Source organism: Carettochelys insculpta, chromosome 8, assembly GCF_033958435.1.
Source record: "Carettochelys insculpta isolate YL-2023 chromosome 8, ASM3395843v1, whole genome shotgun sequence".
NCBI classification, from domain to species: Eukaryota; Metazoa; Chordata; order Testudines; family Carettochelyidae; genus Carettochelys; species Carettochelys insculpta.
In genome coordinates this window covers 14,100,221-14,127,569 of record NC_134144.1, presented here as the reverse complement: position 1 = coordinate 14,127,569, position 27,349 = coordinate 14,100,221, and the positions used below count along the sequence as shown (strand labels likewise).

Sequence of the window (27,349 nt, the reverse complement as noted above, 5' to 3'; positions counted from 1 at the left end):
GAGCGGTCTAAGAAGATCCTCATCGTGGACATTACGGTGCCCTTTGAGAACCGCATGGCGGCCTTCCGCGATGCCCAGGCCAAGAAACTGCAAAAGTATGCCCCGTTGGTGGACACCTTGTGGTCCCGGGGCTACTCGGTGGAGGTCCATGCATTGCTCGTGGGGGCATTGGGTGCCTGGGACCCCCTGAATGATGAGGTCCTGGAAGCCTGCGAGGTCAGTCGCTATTATGCTCGAATGATGCGCAGGCTGATGGTGTCCGATGCCATTAGGTGGTCCAGGGACATCTACACAGAGCATATCACGGGCCATCGCCAATATTCTGACAGCTGATTACCAAGCTCCTTTCTGGTGTTCTTTTTTTTTTTTTTTCCCCTTATTTTACTTAATTCTATTTTTTTTCTTATTGTAATTTTTTATTTAATTATTTATTTAATTTGATTTTATTTTATTCTCCCTGGTACTTAATGGGTCGGGGAGTTTTATGTTCAAAGACTTCTTTTTTCTCAGGGACTGGCCGATAAGCCGATATTGTTTATTGTCTAGTATCTGTAAAATACTCCCCTTTCTGATTTTCCCCTAGGGATGGGGATGGATCCAAAGGCCAATATCTTATATTGTCTGTTACTTTAAAGTATTTTCCCCTTTTTCTTGTCAGGGTAGGGATTGGTTAAAAGGCCGATATTTTATATTATCTCTTGTTTGTATCTGTGTTTTTTTTGTCTATCTGAGACTAGTTGGGTTTCTTATGTAAGTACTAAGATGCTGTTTTACTGTATATTACGCTCCATAACCTGTTCTAGTTTCTCAGATGATATATCCTTGTATATGTTAATTTGTTATGCTCCTTGCTGTACTTGAAACATTCCCTCAATAAAACTCATTTAATCTGAAAATCTCAGCTCATGGAGGAAAAAGAGGTAGGAGGAATGGCAAAGTGCTTGAAGAAGTTATTATGCTATCATATTGTGCCATTGTCAATAGCTCTGAAACAAAATCTTGTTTGTATTAATTACACAGAAGAGAGTCATATGCTCTGCTGGTATAACTCCAACTTCATTGCAGTTGACACTTAGTTCTTTATAGTGTACAGTGCTGGCATAGTAAGGAGGGAACATGAGGCTGGGGCTGTGGCGGCCCCAGAAGTGCAGGGCCATTATTCTCTTGAGCATTTCATTCTGTTTTGGCTACTTTATCTCATAAAGGACATAGCGAATTTAGAAAAAAATCAGGAGAAATTAGAAACAAAATGTGTAGAGTCCAGTAGAAGATTGCATCGGAGGGATTAAAGTGACTTCTGGGGTCCATCGAGTTAGTAAATGCTCCAGCCTATTCTGTATATGCTATTAAGCCAGAAGTAGGTGTTTTTAAACAGAGATTTTCAGACTCTAATGTAAGGACACCCAGGCTTGTCTCTCTTATCCTGAGTATTTTGGGTTTTTTGTTTTTTTTTTTCTACTGAATAGGAAGTAAACCCAGAGCAGCTTCCCAGGGATCCAGTAGGACGTCCCATCATGCACCACGCTGGTATAAAACATGCCACTGGAGAAGCTCTTTATTGTGATGACGTTCGTGCTGTAGATGAAGAGCTCTTCTTGGCTGTGGTAACTAGTTCCCAAGCCCATGCAAAGATTGTGTAAGTGCATAAATTCTTGGCAGAAAAATGTAACCATGAAAGTATTGGTTGAGATTTTCAGAGCCCTGTGGGGTATTTAGATGCACAATTTTTCCTAAATTCCTTTAAAAATTTCAGCCACTCAGTACATTGTAACAAAGGACAGGCACTCAGAACATTCAGATGATAGAGTACAAATCTGAATACCAGCTCAGCAACTTTGTGAGGTCAGAGCTGTTCACAAAAGATGCATGGATATAGCTAAGTTGCACTGGTTTAATTAAACCAATGCTAGGACACTTAGATCGGTTTAAGCTGCTTACCGCAATATAGCTTGTATCTTAACAGGTACAAACTAAGTTGTTCTAAAACATGTTTAAAACCAATACAGAGTTTAATTAAAATCACTGCATTAGTTAAATTAACACACCAGTTCTTAAACTGTGAATTGGGGCACAAAAGTGGTTTGTCTCCCCATTTTAACAGGGTAGCCAAGGCTGACTTATACTTTCTGAATCCTGGACCTGTACCTGAGCTTCCAAGGGCTTCAGGGCTCTGGTTAAAGGCCTCTGTGTGGAGCTGAAGTCCTTGGGCCTCAGATTTGCTTCTACCCCTCCACCTTCTGCTTGACAGTCTCAAGCTTTAGTTCCCAACCCATACCGCCTGCACCGGTTTCTGGGGTCATATGGTAATTTTTGTTGTCAGAAGGGGGTCAGGGTACGAAGAAATTTGAGAACCCCATAACTGATGTATCTGTGGTGTGAAGGTGAGTCCTAAATATTTGTACTTGTTGTCAAGTAACTTAGTTGCTACCCATCTGTGCCACAGATGTCTTCTTCTCTAATGCTGAAGAGATTGATATACTCAGCCTTCTTTTGTGTTTCAGAACTACACCAGTAATCCCCTGACTTAACACTATTGTATTAACTAGAACAGAGGGTCTCAACCTTTTTTCATTCTGAGGCCTCTGGCAATGTGCTGTAAAAGCTCCATGACCCACCTGTGCCACAATAACTGGTTTTCTCCATATAAAAATCAGGGCCAGCATTGAGGGGTAGCAAGTGGGCAAATACCTGATACGCCACACCACAGGGTCCTGGCACATATCACTTGTTAACGTTCAGTTGTTATGATATAAGATTCTTGATTTAGGGGAAAGGTGTGCCTTGTATACAAGGGGTCAGCAACCCCCTACATGGGTGCCAAGAGTGGCAAGTGATCCAATTTTCATCAGCATGTAAGGTGGGAGCTCAGTCCCACCCCTTCTCGCCCATGCCAAGCCAGGAGCTTGCTCAAAGCCATGTCGCCTCTGGATTAACAAAAAAACAGGTAATGCTACCAACCACCACCTGAACGATAATGCCTGCATCTTTATTTACCAATGAAGATGTTGTAAATAGGACAATTAGTGACTTAGAAAAGTATCACCAGCACTCAGACAGTACATAGGAGTCAGACAGTACATAGAAGTCAAAAGGTCAAATTTTGGCACTCTGCCTCAGAAAGGTTGGTGGCCTCTGTTGTGTAGAATGGGACCAAGCAGAGTTATTTCTGTCTCTACCAAAATAGGTGGAGTGCATCACATGGGGAAAGAGGTTGAGTGTTTCAACCTCTATGGAGTAAATAGGCCATTGATATCTTCTCCACCATAATCCGACTGTTTCTCTAATGGGTAAAGGAACAATGACTGTCTTATTACAAATCAAGCCTTTTCTGGAAGAGTGAGAGGTCACAAACTGTTTTCCCTTCCCTCTACCTGATGTTAATATCTCTAAGGAATATAAAGACATTGACCAGCATCAGCAGCTTCCACAAAGAATTGTGAGAAAGTAGTCTTGTGCCATAGGCTATTCTATGTTATATAAATTGTATCACCTTATTTCACATGCAACACTGTGTAACACTAATTACTTTATGCTTTTCCCCCAGGTCAATTGATTTGTCAGAGGCCCTCAAAGCACCAGGAGTATTTGATGTTGTAACAGCTCAGGATATTCCAGGCACAAACGAGTTCTACAATTACAGTGATCCAGAGATTATATTTGCAAAAGATAAGGTAGTATCTGTTAGTAGCTAAGTTTTTTCTTTGGTGATGTCTCTTTGCTCCTAGATTTGTTATTAAACTAAACAGGAACAAGATTGACTCTTGAATTTTTGTAGTGTATGTATGTTGGGGATTTCTTTGGCTGCTCTGTGAGGCAACTTCTTAATTCTTTTCCCATTTCCTTTCAAGTATCAAAATAACCAAACTGTTTAAACCTAATGAATTGGACTAGTAAGGATATGAAGTCATCTTTTAAAAAAGGAAATATGAACAATGTTTGTTTACATCCAGAATTTGAGTAAGCACACCACAAATCATTTGAATACAGGAATTATTTCCACTGTGCTTTGCAGGTGATTTGTGTAGGTCAGATTGTCTGTGTTGTGGTTGCGGATTCAGATGTTCATGCCAAACAAGCAGCTGCAAAAGTGAAGATAGAGTACGAAGCTCTGGAGCCAGTGATCCTGACTATTGAGGTAATAATGAGCCTCATGCTTCTCGGTTTTTTTTTTCGAGGCCTTGTTTTCTTGAGCGGGGAAAGCAGGTGTGTACTCTTCACTTGCTATATATTTTTCATAACAAGTGAAGTGTGACTAATTAGATTCTCTTTTTAGGGATTAAGGCCACATTTCTGCTGTCACTTACACTAGTACACTGCAATGATCTCGGTGTATAAAGAGCAGAATTTGGCCAAATTTTCACTTGCACTTGGTTAGTTAATTAGTTCTTAAAGAAGATCCTCACACAGTAACAAACAGGGATCTTTCATATCTAAGGATTCCCCTGCCTGTGCCTATCTGGGATTATTATGTGTTGCTTTCTCTTCAGGCCTTACCAACTGGACCAGGACAGTAGTACTTTGAATTATCCAGTGAACAACAATTCAGACTTCCTGATCTGGGAACTCTGAGTATAAGTATAGCAGGTTAAAAAGTAAAGGAGCCTATTCTCTCCCATTTCACGGCTTACATAAGTAAAATATCAGAAGCCTCACAGATATAATTGGGGTGAAGTACAGGACAGATATGTACAGACCACACTGCCTAAACAAACACCTTTCCTGGCAACTGGTGTATTAGACAGTTGCTTTGTTATGTGGCAGTTGAGAACTTGTCTTTATTTAGAATAGCCATGAATGTTGGGGTGTTTGCTTACATGATAGAGACTGACTTGCATATCAGGAGAAGAAAATAATTGTGAAGAAAAGCCCATAAAGACGGCTTCTGTCTTAATCATATAGTCCAGTCTCTTTCTGTTCCATCTTGGTCACTTGGAAACAGTGTTACTGAGAATCGCCATGGGCCCTGGGGCAAAGTGGGAGGGGGGCCCAGCTCTGTGCCCTGGAAGGGGCGGGGCCAGTACCAGAAGGGGTGGAGCCAAGGGCAGTTAGCTCTCAGCACAGGGTCCTCCTCCCACTCCCTCACAGCCACACACAGCTGGAACAGTGCCACTCCAAAGGGGCCCGGAGATCTGGCTGCTGCCACTGCCAAAGTAGCTGCAGTGGCAGCCAGCGTGCCAGGTCCCTTTGAAATGCTGGGCCTGAGGCAACTGCCCCTTCCATTGGTGGGCCTGCTTACAAGATGTTCTGTTCCTCCCCACAAACCAGCCTTCCCTTTTTGTCACAGGGAGAGTCCTTCTGAACAGCTCTGAAACAGCCCTTGGGGAAATATAATTAAATAAATTTCTCTGCACTAGCATTCTAGGAAAGCAAAGGTCATCAATAATTAAAGATTAAGTCACAGCAACGTTTTATTGTCCAATATATAAAATTCCAAACTTCTGGAATCATTTTGGTTGGCCCATCAGCCCTCACAGAGAGAGGGAGAACCAATCACAATACATTGATTGTGGTGTTCGAGTCAGTCCTTCAGCTACGCACTAGCCAGGATGTCAGTAGCAAAATTTCTGCAATAGTGTGATGATATTTAGTAGTCTGATAGCTTTCTGGTACCTAGTTTCTCATACCTTTAAAAGGGGGAGCCAATCATATTGATAATAAGATGTTGTGTAGAAAAGAGAATATTTACAATTCTCAGACTAGTGTGTGTTTCTGCCACTGCAGGAGGCTATAAAGCACAACTCATTTTTTGAGCCACAAAGAAAACTAGAAAGAGGAAATGTCAATGAAGCATTTGAAACTGTTGATCAAATACTTGAAGGTAAATTGAAGAATATGTTGGGTGTGGAGGGGGGGTGAGAGGTTTATGAGGACTTCTGCCAGTGTGAAGTCTAACACTAACCACACGGATCTGTGCAAAAAAAAAAAAAAGATCATCATCAGAATGTCTTGAGACAGACTTTCAGAGACTAGAACTTAGATTGGATTTTACCCTTCTGTTAGTCTGTTCCTTTCAACTGCTGCTCCTTCTCTTTCTTCCCCAGCATCACACATGGCCTGTTTGGAGCTGAGCCTGAACAACCACAAATAGTACTTCCCTTCCACAGAAAAAGTATTGTGTTCTGTATCTGATATGATTCACACAAGCTGGTTCAGGAGCCTGTCACCATTCTTGAGCTTCTCACATTCCAGACTCAAGCTACGTTAGCTTGATTTTGGCAATATGTGTCGCGTTAATTGATGATGTAAATTGGCACAGTTCTGTTGAAGTCAACGAGACAGGGCCAGTTTACATTTTGGCTCCTACTTTTATTTTTAACAGTAGTAGCACCAGCAGCTGTGTTGATCACGTATGTTGAATGTCACATTTTGTGTGATGTGCATATTTGTCCGAGTCTTCTTATTCCTCCCCTTTGAATCCCGCAGCCCATCACCAATGCTAACATCTTTATCTTTGGAACAGGGGAGATCCACATTGGGGGACAGGAACATTTTTACATGGAGACTCAGAGTGTGCTTGTTGTGCCGAAAGGAGAGGATAAAGAATTAGATGTATATGTGTCAACCCAGCATCCAGCACTTATCCAGGTAATGGAAAGCCTTTTTAGGCGATTCTTTAAGACTTGACAGTAGAGCTGTTTGTGTGTGGTTTGAAAATCCATCTTAAGCAGTTTGGATACAGTAGGAATATGTGAGTTACAGACTTGGGTCATCCAGTGTCCATTGATCTTCACTAACCCTGTAGCATGACAGCTCAGCACTGCTGTCCCGTCACCTGTGTGCACTGATCTCTCTGCTACCAAGGTGATAGGTGAGTAAAAGCCCCCTCTTAATGTAGTCTGTGATCCAGTACATGATCCTAAGGTATAGCGGTTTCCCTATGAAGTTCTGAATATGGTCCACTCCCATCTACTGCGGTGCTTTGGATGTGTATAAGCTGAGATAGTGACAACTGTGTAGTGTCAGAAATATAAAGGGCATACTCTCAGCACCTAACATGAATAACAAGCAATCATTCAGCAACTTAAAGACTAACAAGCTCATGAGCTAATGTGTTTGTTAGTCTCTAAAGGGCTACAGGACTGCTTGTTATTTGTGAAGCTACAGCCTAACCCAGCTACCCCTCTGAGACTACCTCCTAACATGAGGAAGAGGAGGTTGGTGAGATATCCTTTATTGGACTAACTTCTGCTGGTGAAAGAGACAAGATTTCAGGCTCCACAGAGCTCTTCTCCAGGTCTGAGCTAAGATCTACTATACCAGATTACCTCTTCTTCACTACCTGTGTGGCTTATAACATAGAATGCATTTTGAACAAAATACTGAGATTTTGTATTCGTGCTTTTTGCCCATTGTTCCTATTTTCTATGTGTGCTACTTTTATATTACCAGTAACAAAAATCTGCATTCTTTCTTGGCTGTGTTTTGTAAATGCAGGACATTGTCAATTAGACACATATTGGAAACAAATGCATTTATTTATCTGGGACTGCTAAAGCCTTAGATTAGGGGTGGAGAATCCCCAGACTGTGGCTTGCCTGGATGTAGACCCTGAGGCTTAGGACTCCCATGCGCAGCATCCAACCCACAGCAGCGTGGAATGTGGGGAGCCCCGAGTCTCGTGGGCTGGATGAGGGAAACCAGGGCCGGATTCAGACCATAGGCTGTGCCTGGTGGGGGCAGGAAACAGCTCTACTGCCACTGCTGAGCTGCCTGTGCTTCTGCCTCTGCTGCTGCCAATCCTCCTCCCCTGGCTGGAGGAATGGCAACACAGTATTTCCTAGATGCTGCCCCCTGCACTGATTGGCTGGAATTCTGACCAATGAGAGCAGTAGGGTGGGTGTGTATGTGCCTGTGAGCCAAGAGAAAAGCATCTCCAGAGCACTTTTCACCTTGCTGCCTGTTCCTCCACACAGGGGAGGGTTAGTGGTGGTGGCAGTGGCACATGAAGATAAAAGCTCCCCATCCCTACCCTGCACCTGCACCCCTTCTTGCCCAGACCCCCTCTGGCCATGCCTACCTTGCACCCTCCCTCCTGAACAGACCCCTCACCTTTAGCCTGCTCCTGAACCATACCCACCCACTGCTGCACCTTACCTCCCATCCAGATCCCCCAACCTCAGCCCTGTTCTGGAACCCTCCCTCCCAGATGTCAAACATCCACCTCAGCCTGTTCCTGCATCCTCCTTCCTTCCCAGACTCCCACACCTGCTCCCCAGCAGCCTTCCTCCCACTCACTGAACACATGAGGGTAGTGAGTTGTCTCAGTCAGGGACCGCATCAGTGAGGGGTTTGTGCATTTTGTTTTTGCTTTTCAATTGTATGTGGCCCCCAACTGACTTTTCCATGGGTCAGTGACCCTGGAACCCAAAAAAAGGCTTCCTACCCCTGCCTTAAATTATTGAAACCAAACATTTTAAAAATCTAATGTCCTCATTATGGATTTTGGTTACTTTTTGCATTTCACTCAGCTTAGACAATTATCTATAGCTAGTTTCATTTTCAGGTTCTTATTTTGGGTGCAAATACTGTTTGTAGGGGTATTTAACTATTGAAAAATAAATGTTTCCATTGGAATTAGAGGAATAGTCATGAAAGTATATATTGGATCTTTCTATAGACTTTTTTTTTTCCAAAATATGAAGTTGTTCCAGATTTTGTCTGACAGGGTCCCTTTCAAATTTCAACAGTATAAAAAAGGGATATTGACTTTACAGGAAATGGTGGCCTCATGTTTAGGGGTTCCAGCCAATAGGATCATGTGCCATGTGAAAAGAATCGGTGGAGCTTTCGGTGGGAAAATAGGGAAAGCTGGTTTGTTGGCATCTGTTGCTGCAGTGGCAGCAAACAAGTAAGTGTGGCTTCCTGTTGTACGAGAAAAAGGAGTTACCCACAAGGTCTGTTCCCATCCCAGGACTTGTTGGCTGGGTCTACACTTGCCCCCAACTTCGAAGGGGGCATGGTAATCAGGCAATGGGAGATTACTAATGAAGTGCTGCAGTGAATATGTAGCACTTCATTAGGCTTATTCTCCTCTGCGGCAATTTTGAAGTGCCGGCACGTGTGTAGCTGTGGACACTTTGAGGTGCCTGCACTACTTTGAAGTGCCTTTACTCAACAAAAATTTGAGGAGTAAAAGCGCTTCGAAGTAGTGTGGGCATTTTGAAGTACCCGCAGCTACACGCATGCCAGCACTTCGAAGTTTGACACTTCGAAGTTGCCGCAGGGGAGAATTAGCCTAATGAAGTGCTACATATTCACTGCAGCACTTCACTAGTAATCTCCCATTGCCTGATTACCATGCCCCCTTCGAAGTTGGGGGCAAGTGTAGACCCAGCCAACAAGTCCTAAAAGCTCGACTCTTAGTGAGTTTTATTAGCCTTTTTTCCCTTAAAAGGTTATAAGATGGGCTGAAGTGACACAATTTAAACAGAGCTGAGACTGGTATATGCCAGAAATGCTCTCAATACTCTTGACCAGGTTATGGGGAGTTACCTACGTGTCAGATAGGGACCTTGTTCACACACTAGGATTATATGTCTTTGCTAGATGACTTTCAAAATTGATTTAGTTAACTCAGTACAACTTTCTCATTTTGATTTTGAGAGGGTAGTATTGATTTAACCTAGATTGATTTCTTGCTGTCTTTGGCTAAATTGATGTAAGGCATTCTTAAAACCAAAATAAGTGACTGTATAAGAAAGTTGCACTTAGTTAACTCATTGTTTTCCCCTTTTGAAAAATAAGATTCTATCATGGGTCTGGACCCAGCAAAGCACATAAGCAGTACATACTTTAGGCACAATTATTCCTATTAAGATTAAGCATTTTCTTAAATCCATTCCTGTTCACCAAAGCACTTAAATCAATGCTTAAATTTAAACACATCCATTGTGCTGTGCTATATTTGTAATCTAGGAAAATAGCCATCCTTTTAGTAGCATCTGTAACTTTGTTTGAAGCCTAACTCTGCCCCCTCACCCTTTTTTCCTTTTTAATTTAGAACTGGTCATGCAGTTCGTTTTATCCTGGACCGTGGAGATGATATGTTAATCACAGGAGGGCGACACCCTCTCATTTGCAAATATAAAGTAAGTAGGAGAAAAATGCTGCATTCAAACCATCAGTCCACTTTACGTGTATGGAATTTTGCCAATACCACTAGTTATGTCATAATTTTGTCATTGTTATTTTTAGTAAAAGTCATGAGAAGGTCATGGGCAAAATATAAAAATTCACAAAAGCTTTAGGGGCTGGGAGCTCCAGGGTCCCTGCCGCAAGCAGCACTTTGGAGCTCCGGGGTCCCAGCCATCCACGGCAGCTGGGAGTTCTGGGGATATTGGCTAGGAGCTCCAGGTTCCCCCCTCACCATGTGTAGCTCGGAGTTCAAGGGCCTCTGCTGTCTGACAGCTTTAGCTGTACTGCCTCAGGGCACAGGGCTGAATCTGAAGTATTATAGAGATTTCTGAAAGCAATGGAATCTGAGGCCCCCAAAATCTTACCCTTGCTATTAGGTAGTTTTGAACTTGTTGGTGTATTAATGTAAGCAGCTCTATTAATTCAGTCTAAATTTGAGATTGCTAGTCAGGAAATTCAGAGGTAAGATTCACTAACCAACCTGAACTCTGCTTTCATCTCTTTCTACTTCTTCCATGTTGTCTTCCTCCCATAATTTGTCCCTTTCTTTCTCTCTCTGGAAACTGAAAGGCAGAAACGGTTATTGGCCCAACAAATTTCTCTGTGCAAATTTGAACCTGTGCACAGCAAGGCCCCAGGCATAAACAGAGGACCTAGTAGGTTTTCACAATAAGGCAGAGTCAGGAAAAATAGTACCTCTGGTTGCAACCCAACCTTCCAGCTATTAAAGACAACATGTACTTTGTTCAATGCCTCTTTCTGACCTGATTATCTGTAATAACTTTTATAGACCTCCCTGGACTCCTGTCAGCAGTTATGGACCCCACCTTGTGCAAAGTCCCACTTCAAGTAGCCTCGTCAGTTCTTAGGCTAAGCAACACTGGCTTAAATCAGATCAGCAACAACAAAAAGGCAGAATCTGTAAATGTAACCCTTCCTCCAGGTGGACCCAGCAGCAACCAGGGCCAGGTTCAATTTCTCAGGGTTCCACTCCACCCATCCAACGCAGAACAGGCTCAAGTCCCCACATAGTAACCTGGGAAATTCACGCACAACCCCAGGTGTCTCTGAGAGGCAGTGCTTCCCCCATTAGAAGCACGGAGTCTGAGTGTAGAAAAGAAACTTTTAATAAAAGGGGAGGGAAATAATTTGGCATTAATTTGGGAAAACACACACCACAAACAGAGTTCACAGACAAAACCAGGAGTAAAAGTCCAATCCCAAGTAGGTTGGCTAAGGTCCTTTTCTTCCCCAGTTTAAGTCTATCAACCAAAATATCCCCTTCATATGCCCAGCCTTTCTTTGCACCCTTTATAGTTGCTGCCCTTGGTCAGGGGAGACCCAGTGTTCAGGACAGCTCTGGTGGGTACACCTCACATCCAGGGTAGGGGATGTAAAGCAGTGACTCTCCACTGGTCACTCACCATCCCCTGCTCTTTGTTGTCCCCTGCTGGCCACTCATCATGCTGCTGATGCCCTGCCAGCTGCTCACTGCTGTGCTGCTCCTCTTTCCCGCCACCCTGCCACTGCTGCACCCATTGGCCGACTGCTCCTACTTCTCCTAGCTTGTGGTGGATTTCTCTCTGGGTTTGTCTCATCAAAATGCAGTAATGTGTGATGGATTTATAGGGAGGCAATATGATATTTTTGGTCTTATTTCCTATCCTTTTGCTAATCTTTCTCAGCATTTTCTTAGCTTTTTTCACCGCTGCTGCACATTAAGCCAATGTTTTCTTAGAACTATCCACAATGACTCCAAGATCTTTCTTGAGTGATGATAGCTAGTTTAGACCCCATCATTTTGTATGTATAGTTGGAATTATTCTTTACATCGTGCATTGCTTTGTGTTTGTCAACATTGTATTTCATCTGCCGTTTTGTTGTTCGTTCACCCATTTTGTGAGGTTCCTTTGTCGTTCTTTGAAATCTGCTTTGGACCTTACTATGTTGAGTAGTTTTCCATCTTCTGCAAATTTTGCCACCTCACTCTTTACCCCCTTTTCCAGATCGTTTATGAATTTGTTGAAGAGTACTTCTTCACACAGCATACAGTCAATCTGCGAACTCTTTGTCAGATGGTATTGTAAAGGCCCAGACTTTAACAGGGTTCAAAAAACAACTAGATAAATTCATGCAGGATAAGTCTATCAATGACTGTTAGCAAGGATGGGCAGGGATTCTGTTCCTAGCCTGTTTGTCAGAAGCTGGAATGGGTGATGTGATGAATTACTTGACAATTACCTGTTCTTTTAACTCCTTCTGGTGCACCTGGCATTGGCCACTGTCAGAAGGTAGGATACTGGGCTAGACAGACCTTTACTCTGACCCAGTACAGCCACTCTTGTGTACTAGTCCCAGTAACACTGTGGAACAGCCCTATTTCTTCTCTCCATTCTGAAAACTGGGCATTTATTCCTACCCTTTGTTTCCTATCTATTTACCAGATAGTGATCCATGAGAGGACCTTCCCTCTTTTACCATGACATCTTATAGAAAACAGTCATATCTTCCTGCTTCCTTCTTTTGTTTGTGCTAAGTAATAGGAGCTTTTTGGGTCTGCTCTCATAAGGTATAGGTTTTTTATTCTTTGGATCATCCCAGTAACTTCTTTTCAACTGTTCCAGTTTAAATCAATCTTTCTTTAACATCAGAGACCAGAAATGCACAAGTATTCCTGGCAAGGTCTCATCAGTTCCTTGTATAATGGTACTAACACTTCCATCTCTCCTGGAAATACCTCAACTGATGTTTTCTAGGACTATATTAGCCTTTGTTATGGTTGTATCAGGTTGGCAGCTCATAGTCATCTTATGATTACCGAATACACCCAGGTCTTTCTCCTCCTCTGTCACTTCCAACTGATCTGTCCCGAGCTTATAGCTTGTTGTCAGTCCCTGAATGCATTATCTTACACTATGCACTAAGAATGTCATCCCATTTCTATTACTTCAGTTTACATTGTCATACAGATCGTCTTGTATGATAGTCTGGTACTCCTCCATATTGGCAGTTCCTCCCAACTTTGTTTCACTCACAAATGTTATTATCACACTCCCTCTTTTCTGTGCCAATGTCAGTAATAAAATTTTTCAATAAGATTGGTCTGAAGACCAGTTCCTGAGGAACTCGACTAGTTAGATCCCTCCAGCCTGACAGTGGACCTTTTAACGTGACCCATTGTAGTCTCCCTTTAATCCCCTCTTCTCCAATTTAAGTAATGATTATCCACATGGAAATGTATCAAATGTCTTATTGAAATCTAGGTAGATTAAATCCATTACATTTTCTTTGTCTGAAAAATCAGCTGTCTTTTCAAAGAAGGTCAAGTTGGTCTGACACAATCTACCTTTTATGAAATTATGCTGCATTCCATCTCAATTACTGTTAACTGCTGTGTCCTTAACTACTTTCTATGTCAAAATTTGTTCCAAGGCCTTGCATAGATGTGTCTTCATTAGATCAGGGCGTGCAGTTGAGGGGCTGTCCAAGTATAAGGCCTGTAGACAGATGAAGTATTATTATTATGCATAAATATGCTGGAACTAAGGACAACTTTTCAAGCATATCAAGACTTTTTACTTCAAATCAGGAGCAAGCGTGTGCACATTGTAACAAAAATATTACAGCAATGTTCTATCTGAACAGGCAAGGAGGATCCAGATTAGCTTTGCCAAGAAGCAGTAGAATGTCTGCATTCAGAACAAGATAATACTAAGTTTCTCATCTGCAAGATATTCAGAACTCCCTGATCGAGCACCTCAGCAGGCTATTATTAGTTTCTGAGAACCAAAGTAGAAAAAGGTCTTTTATGGCTGGAGAATACCCACAATTAGATTTATTCAGCACAAAGCAAAACAGAAAATGGCATCAGTTCTTTTCCATGAAGGGTCACTGCTCAGGGTCACTCACAGATGCCTTTTTCCCCCATGGAAGTTATGTTTGTTGTATGTGTTTCCTCCTGTTCCTTTTATTCCCTAGATATTCTTCAGATTGAAACAAGACCATGCCACAATGATCTTAATATCACCAGCATGGCCAAGGCAGCAGTGGTTTTCAGACCTCCAGAAGTTATTAGTTCAGTTGGTTTTGGTTCTACTTCTGGACTACGGCCACTGAATTCTAGAGTCATGGCCACTTTTTACATCCTAGCCCTCATGACAAGGTTGCTGAGTGGCTAGGCTGTGAGGAAAAGGTTTGTTCACTGGCAGTCAAGAACATCTTACTGAACAGCAGGAAACAGTCCACCAGGATCCTTTACTAATACAAATGGAAATGGTTCTTGTTTTGGGTAGATCTCAGAATATACCCTCTTCAGAGAACGAGGCTCGTAATGTTCTACGGCATTTGCTTCATCTGAAAGAGTTAGACCTGTTGTACCTGCTTGTAATATCAGCCTTTCACCCTCTAGTGTAAGGTCAAGTCTGTATTTTCTAACTCTGTGACAATCTGATTTTTTTAAAAGAACAAGCAGACTTCATGCATGACTGAAAGAGCCATATTCTCCCTGAAATTTGAACTTTGGCATCATCAGCACTAATGGATCAGCCCTTTGAACTTTTAGTTTGATGTTTACCAGCTAAGGTAGCTTTTTCCCATGGACTTCGTATGTGCCAAGAGAGCTGGGAAAATTCATGCGTTTAGATAACTTGTTAGGATAAGGCTTCTCTGAGACCTCACCCCAAATTCCTGAGAAAGTAGTTTTCCGATTCCCATTTCAACGAGACCTGCTTTCTTTTCCAAGCCATATTTGGACAAGGCTGAGGAAGGAGGTCATACACTGAATGTTCACTACGTCTTCACCTTTTATGTGGGCAGAGCTAACCCCTTGCACTCGTTATCTTGGTTGGTTGTTTTTATGCAGAAAGGATAGAGGGCTAGGTCTTCCAGCTTGGAGGACTTCCAACTGGATTACCTCTTGCATGTCGAATTCCTATGACATTGCCAAATCTATACCATCTTTGAAACTATCAGAGCATTCTACAAGCCACAGTAGCTTTTTTTAAACAATGTTGCAGCTGCTGCAATCAGCAAAGCCAGGACTTGGTCTTCAGGATACCCTTTTGCCAGGCATTTTATGTCATAGCATCAGCCTCCAGAGATGATTCAGGCTTTGGAAAGTCTATCTGCATTTGCTGGTTCAATAAATTCAGAGCTTGTCATTTGTACAATACTGCTTGAGAGTCACTAATGTGAAGTAGACATGCCAGCCACTCAAAGAACAAGGTTGCTTACCTGCACATAACTGTTGTTCTTTGGGATTTGTCGCAAGTGTCTATTCCACAACATTGCCTCCTTCCCCTCTACTTTGGATTTAATTATCATTATGAATAGGCACTGGGATGGGTTGGGGCTGCTCTGCCCTCTGTGCTATCAACTGAATATATGAGGATGCACAGGACATGTGCTCAGCTTTAGCAGGTGCTTCTAGGAAAAAATCTTCAGTGACAATGGACTGGGTGCCTACTCCTAACGTGGAATAGACGTGTGCAACACAGCTTGAAGAATACCAGTTGCAGCACAGGTGAGTTACAGGGCTTTTTGTCAGTAAAGTGAGTGGGTTCTTAGAGTATATTCTGTGGCTTGCCTGAAGCAAGAACAAAGCTGCAGATCTGCTGAATGAGAAGGTGCCCCACCTTATTTTTACATTCACTTCTCAGAATAGAACTTCACTTTAAATATTATCATTTACTGATTTTTCACAGTGTACTAATTAGCTATTTCCAGAGGAATGCATAGGAAGATATTGAGCTTCCCAGAAGTATCTCATTCCTTTGAGATGCACATTGTAGGACGAAAAAACGTGGTATATACTGGACAGAAGCAGATTATAACTGGGAGTTTGCAAAGCCTATTGCTTAGCAAGCAATTTCCCCCCATGTTTCAACACTTTTATTTAATGAGTGGCACAATGTAGCCTTAATTCTGTAATTGACATTTAATTGCAAAATGTACCTTTTTTTTGTAGTTGTGGGTTACAAATGGTGAGTGAATTCCTAGTGGCAGATGCTACTTTCAAATGAAACACTATGAAGGCCAACCCCATGGAGGGAACAGGCACCTGACCAGGTTGCAAATCCAATGCCTCTCTCTAAATTTCTCATGGTACAATTCAGCTATGCTCAGTGAGTAGCAAATAGGAAGGGGCTGCCTGGACTGGAGATGGCTGGCAGTATAGGTATTTTCTTAACAAACAAAAAGACAAAATGAGCAAGAATTCAGCCCTTCTCAACCTTGGTACTGGGGAAAAAAAAAGAGACAATGTGGAAGTTTGTATTTATGCTTTCTGCACTGCGTGAAGGATAAAAGTAAAGAGTTGTTTAAGGAATGAACAAGTGTAGGAAATCTATATTAATCCATTTTAGGTTGGCTTCACGAATGATGGTAGGATCATGGCTGCAGATGCCAAGTATTATATTAATGGAGGATGCACTCCTGATGACTCTATTCTGGTAAGGATTTTTTGAAGGTGTGGATTTTCTAGTCACTGGAGATATTGTGGCATGCCAGGTTCCCATGCTCACTACTTGTAGGATTATCATGTACTTGTGGGGATTCTGAGCAGATGTTGGAAAAGACCCCTGTAAGAGAACCTCTCTTGACTTAGCTCAGTGTCCCTTTGAGTTAGCTGGATGACCTGTGGTCCCATAAAGTTTGTTTCCAGCCATCGGTCCTGTCTTTCACTGTTCTGTGCTGTTATTTAGCTCTAATTTAGCCTTAAATGTCTTCTCAGAGCCCAGTAACAAGTGGCAGTGTTGATAACAGTGCTAGACAAATTGACCTCCCATGGTTTGGCAAATTCTCTTGTTCAGCACTGATCAGGTCCTGGTGTTGCTGGACTAGAGAGGTTCAACATGTAGTGTGTAATCAACCAAATTTTGGTGCTGGCCATTAGAACCCAGCCTGGACAATCCATTAAACAAAGGTTTTTCTCTCTTCTGGGGTTTGTTTTTTGTTTTCAGATTTGTAGAAAAATAAACAAATATGAAAACAAAAAACAAAGTTAGACATTGTAGTGATGGATTCGTTGAGAAATGAACCTTTACTCTGAGCATGCTTGGAGCTCTTTGTCCAGTTCATTTCAAAATATGTAGAAAACTTTTGCTTCAGGCTCATATCTTACATACAGATTTTAGATCAATATGAATTTTTGTAAATATTTGACTTGGGCCAAAATTAGGCTTATAATGTAATAATTGCTATAATTTTCAGTCTTAACTATGAAGCTGTTATCATAGCGCACTAGTTATGAATCTACAGCTATTGTGTCTACTACATCCCTTGCATTTGGTAATAAAACTATTTGAAATGCAAGATTGTGCTGTTTAGGAAATATAGATGTATGTGTGTAGAATATTTTTGTTACATGGGATTTATAGAAGCATTTATTTAAAAAAAATCTTCAAATACTTGTATTGTCTGAATTGTCTCAAGTCCAAGTCCTTTCTCTGATAGGAGGAAGATTTGCTTGTTTAAATGTGAATGTAATTTTAAGGAAAGAGCTGTTTTGATGTATAGCTGTACATGTTCCCATACTTAAGGTAGTAGAAGTAGCCTTATTAAAAATGGATAATGCTTACAAGATTCCCAACCTGCGGTGCTGCGGTTGTGCTTGCAAGACAAACTTGCCATCCAACACAGCATTCCGAGGATTTGGTTTCCCACAGTCAGGACTGGTTATAGAATCCTGGATAATGGGCATTGCAGCTAAAAGTGGCTTATCACCAGAAAAGGTAAGGAAAGCGTATTATTGGCATTGAAATGAAGTAGCCTATTTTACTTTACTCTTTTGTACTGTATGACCTTTGTTAAAAGGTGACCCACACAATGAAACATGAAAAAACTCCTGGATTAACTGACTAGTTGGAACTAATCATTTTCAACTCCTGAGTTGACTACAAATTGTTTGTTGATATTAATTATCTGTTTTTGTGACTTATCTCCTGAGTTGCTTGATAATTTCTCTGTTTCCTGATTAAATGACTAAAATGTTTGAAAGATGAGAGTAACTAAGTAACAAAACAACATGTTGTGGTTTATTAGTTTCTGGGTGAAATTTGTGCTGAGAGGAAAAAGTATTTTCTGCTCAGACTTTGACTGATTTTTAAAATGATTAATATGGTCTCACTGTCATGCTGTACCAATTTGACATAATTAATCATGAAAATACTTAATAATTCATTTTGCTTACTATTTGACTGCTAATCCCACAAGTAGTAGTCTGTTTTATGAAAATGGTATGATTTGGGCTAATTTTCCTTTTTCAGGTTAGGGAAATAAACATGTACAAAGAAACTGAACAGATATGCTACATTCAAGAACTTGATCCAGAGAACCTAGTAAGGTGTTGGAATAAATGTATGGAGAAGTCTGCATACTACAGCAGGAAAATGGCTGTAGAAGAATTTAACAAGCTAAATTATTGGAAAAAGAAGGGGATTGCCATTATTCCCATGAAGTTTCCTTTTGGCCTCACCTCAAGTTTTCTAAGTCAGGTCAGTTGACTTTCAAGCAGCTCTAAAAATGCTCACTAACACAAAGGGAGAAGTTTTTCACTCCTGGAAGGCTAGATTTTACCTGATTTAGTTCACAGAAATATATAGTAACTTTAATCCCAGATTAACTCTTGTCCGCATCCTAACACCTGTTATCCAGAGGTTGCATTAGCTTAATATTGGTCTGTAAAGCCCATGTAGTTTAGGCCATGGCTAGCTTCTGTGTAATATGCTACATGGGGAAGAATAGCTGAAGTACTCCTTACTAACAGTGCCTCGATTTAAGCTTTTGGGTAATGAAGGTAGGACATTGCCTTCAAAGGGTTCTCACCTCCCCCTCTGAACCCACGTCTGTTGAACTTTGGGCAAAAGGGAAGGGAGAGATGGAGTAGGTTATTTAATTCATATTGATGACTTGTGTGGTATATTTAATGTTGGGGAAGTGTTCCATATTTGATCGATAAGCATCTTCTATACACTGATAAAATCAATCAATCCACAGGGTAACAAAATGTCCCACCCAGTTTACAGTCTCTCCTCAGCTCACAGGGTCATTTGTAAACTGTGATGTAACTTATGCCTGAGTTGCGAGGGTTGGGGAGAAGTCCCATTCTGGACCCAACTGGCTTGTCTAGTACTGTCAGTCTATCTAGTTCATGGCTCCCCAAGAAATCTGGAGATTTGAAACCTTGAACAAGAAAAAACAGAATTTTGAGCCATGCTTGTATATAAATACCCATCAAAGGGTGACATGAGCCCTTTAAGAGGCCAGGAAGGTTATCCCCATTTAGGCTGCACAAAGCACATCAGCACTAGAGGCGTGAAGACCAGGTGAGTTGGAGATCTGGCAAGTCAGAGACAGAGAAATGGAGAGACAAGGACACTGCAGAGATCAGAAAGATCTCCAGTCCTTGCCTGGAAATAGGAAGGAATTGCGAGGAGACAAGTAGAGGAGCTAGTCCCAAGAGACTGAAAAGGGCTAAAAGCTAGTAGACCAACAGAGTTGGCCTGCAGACCTTCCTGAACCATAGAGCCAGTACTGGGAAACCGGAAAAGGGCTGAATCATTGGACTGGGTGTTGGGTAGAAGAATCATGAGATTGGTCACTGTCAGGTAGAAGGCTGGGAGTGTGGAGCTCTGGAAAAGGGACAGAAAGGAACTGAGAACCAAGTGCTGGTGGACTCATATGGATGATTTAGAAGGGAGAATGGAAAATCTCTTACTTTGATATATTTTACTATGGAAGTTAGGTGAACAGGTATGCCATGAGTGGCTTTACATGCCCAGATGTGGGAAATTGACAGTGAGAGAGACTCTTCTTTTTATGGCTGGTCTGAGAGGAAACTGAGAAAAAAGGGCTTGATATGTGGCAGGCTGCCACAGGAGGGCATTCTAGGTAGGGGACTGCCATATAAAATAGGCATCTAACGGGTATGCAAAAATGTGATTTTTTTAAAAAAATGACTAGACTAGGCAGTTCAGGTTTTTTCCTTGTGTTTTTAACATCATAAGAAACAAACCACCATCAACTGATGTCCCTTCATTTGAAGTTTAAGGTAGAGACCGATGTGGGAATTCCAAGTGCCGCCCATGATCCTGTCTTAGCAGATCGGTTTATAGCATCTGAAACCACAGTGCACTTCAAGGCACCATCCCTTCTACTTTTGGTGCATTGCCTCATATTAAATGCAGACCTTTTTCCCATTAAATCCTAGGGAAATAACAATGCTCCGTAGTCCATTTATATTCTTCTCCTTCAGGCTGCTGCTCTGGTTCATATCTATACAGATGGCTCGGTGCTTCTCACTCATGGTGGAATTGAAATGGGACAAGGTATTCACACCAAAATGATCCAGGTAACAAAATCAAGTATTAGCCGTGTGCTAAATACATAGCATGGACAAACACTGCTAATTAAATATTTTTCTTCCACTTTAGTTATGGGAAAAGCCATAGCAAGACTATGAATACAGATAGTGGGACAATTTTTTTCTTGGGCATAACTCCACTGACATCCATAGTTATGGCAGTAAAGTCTCTTGTTATGGCAGGCAAGCAGGCTGTACACATGCAAACTGATCCCATAGCCAGCTTTGTTAAGAGCCACAGTGGGAGCAGGCAGAGAAGGTATATACCTACGGGAACCACCTTATTATAACTTTATTTCTTCATATTACAGTAGTGCCTCATGGCTGCAGTCAGTGTTCAGCCCCTTTTTATTTGGCACTGTACAAACCTGTAGTAAAATGTAGGTGTTGGCACAAGGAGAAGGCAGATTATACAGACCACTGGTTCCCAAACTTTTCAGCATCACACCTCACTTCTTGATTTTTGAGAAACTCTCAGCTCCCCCACCTTTTCTTTACCATCATCCAACCCCGCTTTAACAAAAAATTCAATTTGTACCCCGACACATTGAAAGGCCAGAAAAAAAAAATCATATTTTGTGGTATGAAATTTTGAAATTTAAAAAATTTTTACAGCAGTGGTGGCCAATCTTTCACAGCCAAGATCACTTTTTAAATGTCAGGGGAAGCCCCAAAACCCCACCCCTTTCTTGAGGCCCCACCCTCTCCATTCTCCTACTCTGCATCATTTGCTGTCCCCCGTCCTTACTCATGCTCACTGGGTTGAGACAGGAGGGTGCGAATGATGGATTTGGGTGTGGGAAGGGGTGAAAGGTACAAGCTCTGGGAGGGAACTGGGGTGCAGGAAGAGGTGGAGAAGGGGTTGCTGGCTCAGGGAGGGGGCTCCAAGCTGGAGAGTGTTGGGATCAGGTGGAGTGTTGGGGTGCTGAGCAAACACAGGGTTGTGGATGTGAGGGTGCAGGAGTTCAGGTTGGGGTGTATGAGGGGCACAGGGCAGGGGGTTGGGAGTATGATGTGCTGAGGACACAGATTTGCAGTGTGTGGATTGTGCAGTAGTGTTGTGACAGAAAACTGGGGATGTGAGAGGGTCAGGACAGGGAGTTCTGGTGTATGATAGACTCAGGGTTGAGATGTGTGTGGGGATGGAGGGGTGTTATGATGCTATGGCCAGATGGGGGCTGGCCTCAATTGGGAGCTTGTTGGCCAGGCTTCATTTTTAAATAAAATATGTCCAAGGACCTGCAGAAACATAAGTCAGGGACCATACAAGTGAGATGCCAAAAAACAAAAAAACCCAAGCCCCACTGATGTGGCCCCAACTGAGACACCTCTCTCCCCTGCATCGCATCCCCATGGGGGGAGGATAGGTAGGACTGAGGTTGAAGGCCTCAGACCATATTATTTCTTCTGGGTTTCCAGGGTTAGTGGAATTTTTGGGGCCCCACTGTGCTCTGAGGTGGAGCCAAAATGAAGGATCCAGAGTGTGGGGCAGGGCTGCCAGTGAGTTGGCACCAGCTCCAACTGCTCAGACAGCACATGGCTGCTGTGGGGAGCGAGGAGCAGATCTGCGGCTCCGCCTGTCCCCACCCCCCATGCAGGAAGGCAGCAGGAAGTCGCTGGTGGGCAACAGATGCAGCTTTTCAGAAAATGCACTGGCTGTTTGGGGAGGGGAAGTAGCTCATACACTTCCTGAGATGCCAGCTTTGGCATACAGCTGCGGGATTTCCCTTCCTTCCCTGCAGGAAGCTGGTGCTACCTCCATTTTTGCAGGAGGTAATGCCAGCATGTGTTCTTTCTTGGGATGGGGAGGATTGACGGGGTTGGGGGGGAGCTGGGTCACCTTGCACTCTCCTGGAATTTCTTCATGTCCTGTGAGGGGGATACCCCCTAGTTTGGGAACCTATGATATAGCTACAACAGATAAAGGGAGTGCAGTAGAATTCATATTTTATTAACTAATCCAGCATAGAGGAGTTTGTGAGATCAAAAAATGAATACAATTCAGCATCTCAGAATTACAGCAGGCATAGTTCATAAGTAAATAAATTAACTCTGTTGATGGTGTACATAACAAGTGGTAATAAATGCATACAGCATGCTTGTTTTTGTTTGTTTGTTTATTTTGTATGAGAAAATCGTTCCTGTTCTTTTGCACCAAATCTCTCTGTCTTTTCTGCACTGTCACTTGAATGCTGGCTGAAAGATCCAAGTTGCATTAGATAGCAGAAATATGACTTTGGTAGGAGAAAAATGGCTCATGTAATCTACTGGTCTATATATATTGTCTATAGGTGTGCAAGTGCCCCATGCTCCTCAAATCAAAGATTTTTAGGTAACAGTTTTTGTTCTGATCACCTTGGCTGGGTCTACACTTGCCCCCAGATTCGAAGGGGACATGGTAATCAGGGCAAAGTGAGATTACTAATGAAGTGCTGCAGTGAATATGCAGCACTTCATTAGGCTAATTCTCCTCCCTGGCAACTTCGAAACATCAAACTTCGAAGTGCTGGCTTACTCCCCGAAAAAGGGACTTTGAAGTAGTGCAGGCACTTCAAAGTGCCTGTGGCAACACGCATGCTGGCACTTTGAAGTTTGACGCTTCGAAGTTGCCGCAGGGGAGAATTAGCCTAATGAAGTGCTGCATATTCACTGCAACACTTCATCAGTAATCTCCCATTGCCTGATTACCGTGCCCCTTGTGTCCTGTACCATAGCCACATAGAGACATGTAGGCAAACCATTATTGGTTTTTCTTCAAGTTCTGTCCCAATAAGTGCAAGCACCGAGGTTTTCTTTGCTGAGTAGGTTGCACCTTCTGATGGCTGATAGTAATGAAATGCTCAGAAATGCGTGTTTCAAATGGAATGAGGGTATGTTCATTTTCCACCCCAGGTTGCCAGCCGGGAATTAAAGATCCCTATGTCAAGTATTCACTTTTGTGAAACAAGTACAACAACTGTTCCTAATGCTTGTGCTTCAGTGGCGTCTACTGGAACTGATGTCAATGGAATGGCAGTCAAGGTAAAGATTAATGTTTGTCTTTCAGTTTAGTCTTAAAAGTCCCCATTCATCAAAGCATTTAAGTATGTGCCTAATTTTAAAGACATGAGTAGTCCCACAGAGTTTGTAATTACCTACAGTGGCAGGTGGTCAGTAAGAATAGGAAATATTGCTTGTTGATTAATTCCAAACTCTTAGGTACATTGTGGTTTGGGGTTTCAGAAGAGAACCCAAAGAGCCACCTGTAAAAGCTAAAGTGTTTTTTCTTTCTTTCTTTTTTTTTTTAACTCTGCATGAACTGGAGGCCTCTTCTCTCTTCTGGGATTATGTAAACAAATCAGTTCTTCATGACTTGGCACTGAGCGTGTGATAGTTCATGCTAATCCCAGATCTTATTTTAAGGTGTGGGTTCATTTAACTACATGATTCCTTGTTACCCTTCTTTCATTCTTCTGCATACGCCTTAAATGAAGACCATTAATTCTCGCCCTAGTTTTTCATTAAAAAAACCCACAGCTGATCTTTGTTTTCTCTACTGAGTATAGGCCTCTTGATTTTTATATGAAATCTTTTACATTTTGTCAGTTTCTGTCTTGCAATTGGAGCAGGGTGTCTGGGTAATAGTTTTTTGGGGAAGCCTGAAAGTGGTGATAAATTTGGAGGCAGAAACTTGGCTTGTCCCAGAAGAGAGACTTGAGATCTTACGAGTATTTGTTCCTTCATCAAAAGGTGGGGTGGGAAGAGTGGGTATCATGTGAGCCCCGGATGACTCAGAGGCCTGAAGAAGGCCTGATTGTGGAGATCTGGGAGCAGAAGAGAAGGATCTTGTTGGGGGAGATCCTTCAGTTGAGCTTTTGGAGGAGCGTAAGAATCTCCAGATGGTTGTTTAAACTGATCAGCCCCCTGGAGAGTTACAGGGTCACGTATCTCTAGTAGAAGCCTTAAAAATTAGCTAGATTAATCTATTTTCATGTAAATATTGAAATATCTGGTCTGAAGAACTGGAGTCAGGAGCACCCTTCCCCAAGATTTAAGACTTTTCCTTCAGATTCACTTTCGAGGCAGCATATTTGGGAGCTATCGATAGTTAGAAAGTGATCAGAGCCTCAAAAGAAACTACTTCACTATCTGTCTCTAACTGGAAGACAGGTGATGAGTTCCCTAGAAAGAAGGGACCTGAGGAAATCTATAAGGAGTAATGATTTTTATCAGTAAATGGGGTATCTTCTCTCCTGATAGCACCTTGACTTTACCAAAAAAGTTGAATATTATTAAATATTAATGAATATATATTTATCTCCTTTTGCATTATTTCCTCCAACTTTTCTCTTCACCAGGATGCTTGCCAGACTCTCTTGAAACGCCTGGAGCCCATCATTAGCAAGAACCCAACTGGTACCTGGAATGACTGGGTACGAGACATTTTTGTATCAGAATGAAAAATCAAACAGGAATGTATGAATTATATTAAATGCATTTGCATGTACATAGTGATTTTGACATATGTTATATTTTTCTCTAGCCTTTTTCTCTGGCTGCGGTGTTCAGTACAGTGGCCACTTGCCGCATGTGGTGAATGGGGCGCTGTGGTGTAGTGATTCCAGCTCTGTAGCTGCATGTGGCTCTTGGAGCCTTTAAATGCAGCTCTCCCTAGAGCCTCATTCAAGTGCCACCTGCCCACGCATGCCCACCCCTGCTGGGAGAAGCACATGGCAGCGCTGGCAGTGGCACCCCAGCTGTTCCTCGGCCCAAGTGGCTGTAACTGCTCCTCTAGCCCCAGCAGCAGTGGCTCAGGCCACTCTGCCAGCCCTGGCCACTCCACCACCCTGGTGGCTCTGGTGAGTCGCCGGTATTAATCTAGAATGGAGGACTAGGGCTGCCTGGCTCTGGGGAAGGGGAGGGCATTTCTTTAGAGGGGAGCCTGAGAGAGCTTGGCTCTCTGGGAAGGCTTTTATTTGGGGACATGGCTGGAGGAGCCTGGTTGGGGGGCAGGGCTGTGGCGAATATAGAAAGACAACCATAAGTGTGAGTATATTTCAGTTCCTATTGGACACCACTGTTCTTTGGTGATCTCTTACCGGCAAAATAAAAGCTGCCTGTATTGAGCACAGCCTGGGCAGAGCAGAGGATCTGTCCCTTGTGAATTTTAGGGGTGGGTTCCCCTCCATATGTAGTGAATTGCTTAGATACATGGCAGTAACAGTTCTGCAATCTGGAACATGCAACACATGTCAGCTTGTCAATAAAGGGTGGCAAAGCGCATGCATCAACTTGCGTTCCAACATTAAATCTTTGGATAGAGGTTGTGGTTTATTTTCTGGAACTGCGTAACTAGTATTCTTGTGTTTGGTTCTAGTCTGCCCTTCTTTTAGTTTAAAACCCCTCTTCACTCTTCCCTGTCTCCCCTCTGTGATCTTTGTCGCATTCTGTAGCACTGCAAAAATCAAAATTCTGAGTTAGCGCATGTGACTCTCACATTGCTCAATATATTACCCAATGATCATTCTCCATGTCAAATTCCAAGTGTCAAAAATATTGATAGAATAAAAATTACTTAGACTTATAACAGGCTAGAGTCCCCAGGTGCTGACTTGCTGATGTTCACAAGGGTGCTCTCCCCACCATAGCTGTGGCCCAAGCTCCACCCCTTCTCCCTCCCACCTCTTCCTACTCCATTCCACTCCCTTCCCTCAGTGTGCCCTGCCTTGCTCCTCTCACCCTCCCCTCAGCACTTCCTGCAATGAACAGCTGATCACCTAGTGCCCAGGAGGCACTAGGTGGGGGAGGAGGTGAGGTGCTGATTGGGGTGCTGCAAGCACCCACTTTTTTATCTGGGTGCTCCTATCCATGGAGTTGGCTCCCATGATGGAACCATTTTTTGTCCTCCTATAAAGCCGCCTTCACATAAGAAGATCCCTTTGTTGTTATTTGTATTATCACAGTGTCTTGGAAGTCTACTGTGGAGACCTGGGCCCTACTATGCTGGTGCTATACAAACACAAAATACAGACACAGTCCCTGCCCAACAGAACTTTGTCTGAGTGGTCCGAACAAATCTGTGAAGTGCGTAGGCCTCAATCCCTTATGCATATACTAAAGCCCATGAATTTCATTGGGTCCCTGCAGAAACTCAAGGAACAGCCTGTGGGATCAAAGCTTTCGTCTGTGACCACACTCGCTCTGAGTTGTACAAGCTTCTTGAATGGTTGCCCCAATGTCATATTGGGGGCCCAGATTGTTATTTAGGTGCCTCCCTTGGATTTGACTCACCTATTAGAGAGGTAATGAATTATTGCTTGTCAGCCTTACGGATTCAGATGAAAGGTCCATCTAGTCCAATATCCTGTCTTCTGACAGCAGTCAATACCAGGTGCTCCAGAAGCAATGAACAGAACAGGCAATCATCAAGTGATCCATGCCCTGTTGCCCATTCCCAGCTTCTGACAAATAGACTAGTGATGCCATCCCTACTTCTCCTGGTTCATAGCTATTGATGGACTTGTCATCCATGAATTTATCCAGTTCTTTTTGAACCCTGTTATAAACTTGGCCTTTACAGCATCGTCTGGCAAAGGGTCACACAGGTTGACTGTGAATTGTGTGAAGAAAAAAATACTTTATTTGTTTTAAAGTTATTGCCTATTAGTGTCTTTCAGTGACCCCCTAGTTCTTGTGTTATGAGAAGCAATAAATAGCACCTGCTTATCTCTTTCTCTACACCAGTCATGATTTTATAGACCTCTATCATATCCCTCCTGTTCCAAACTGAAATGTCCCAGTCTTATTAATCTCTTCTTGGGCTGTTACTTTTCCATAGCCCAAATACTTTTTCTTTCTCTTTTCTGAACCTTTTCC

At 42.6% G+C, this 27,349-nt stretch overlaps 1 protein-coding gene across 6 annotated transcripts in view; it reads left to right on the top strand.

The window, feature by feature from the left end:
- Nucleotides 1-27,349, top strand: part of LOC142017160 (aldehyde oxidase 1-like) — a 72,635-nt gene that overhangs the window by 32,477 nt on the left and 12,809 nt on the right. For all 6 annotated transcript variants that reach the window (XR_012646465.1, XM_075001845.1, XM_075001844.1 and 3 more), the window contains 13 exons: nt 1,467-1,636; nt 3,545-3,671; nt 4,013-4,135; nt 5,722-5,818; nt 6,461-6,585; nt 8,715-8,848; nt 10,001-10,088; nt 16,497-16,583; nt 17,673-17,864; nt 18,399-18,626; nt 20,387-20,482; nt 23,387-23,515; nt 24,832-24,906. Coding sequence is in view for 5 of the 6 variants with exons in the window: in XM_075001845.1 (XP_074857946.1) it covers nt 1,467-1,636; nt 3,545-3,671; nt 4,013-4,135; nt 5,722-5,818; nt 6,461-6,585; nt 8,715-8,848; nt 10,001-10,088; nt 16,497-16,583; nt 17,673-17,864; nt 18,399-18,626; nt 20,387-20,482; nt 23,387-23,515; nt 24,832-24,906 (1,671 nt within the window). In the remaining variant the exon portion in view is untranslated. The remainder of the gene's footprint in view (nt 1-1,466; nt 1,637-3,544; nt 3,672-4,012; nt 4,136-5,721; nt 5,819-6,460; nt 6,586-8,714; nt 8,849-10,000; nt 10,089-16,496; nt 16,584-17,672; nt 17,865-18,398; nt 18,627-20,386; nt 20,483-23,386; nt 23,516-24,831; nt 24,907-27,349) is intronic.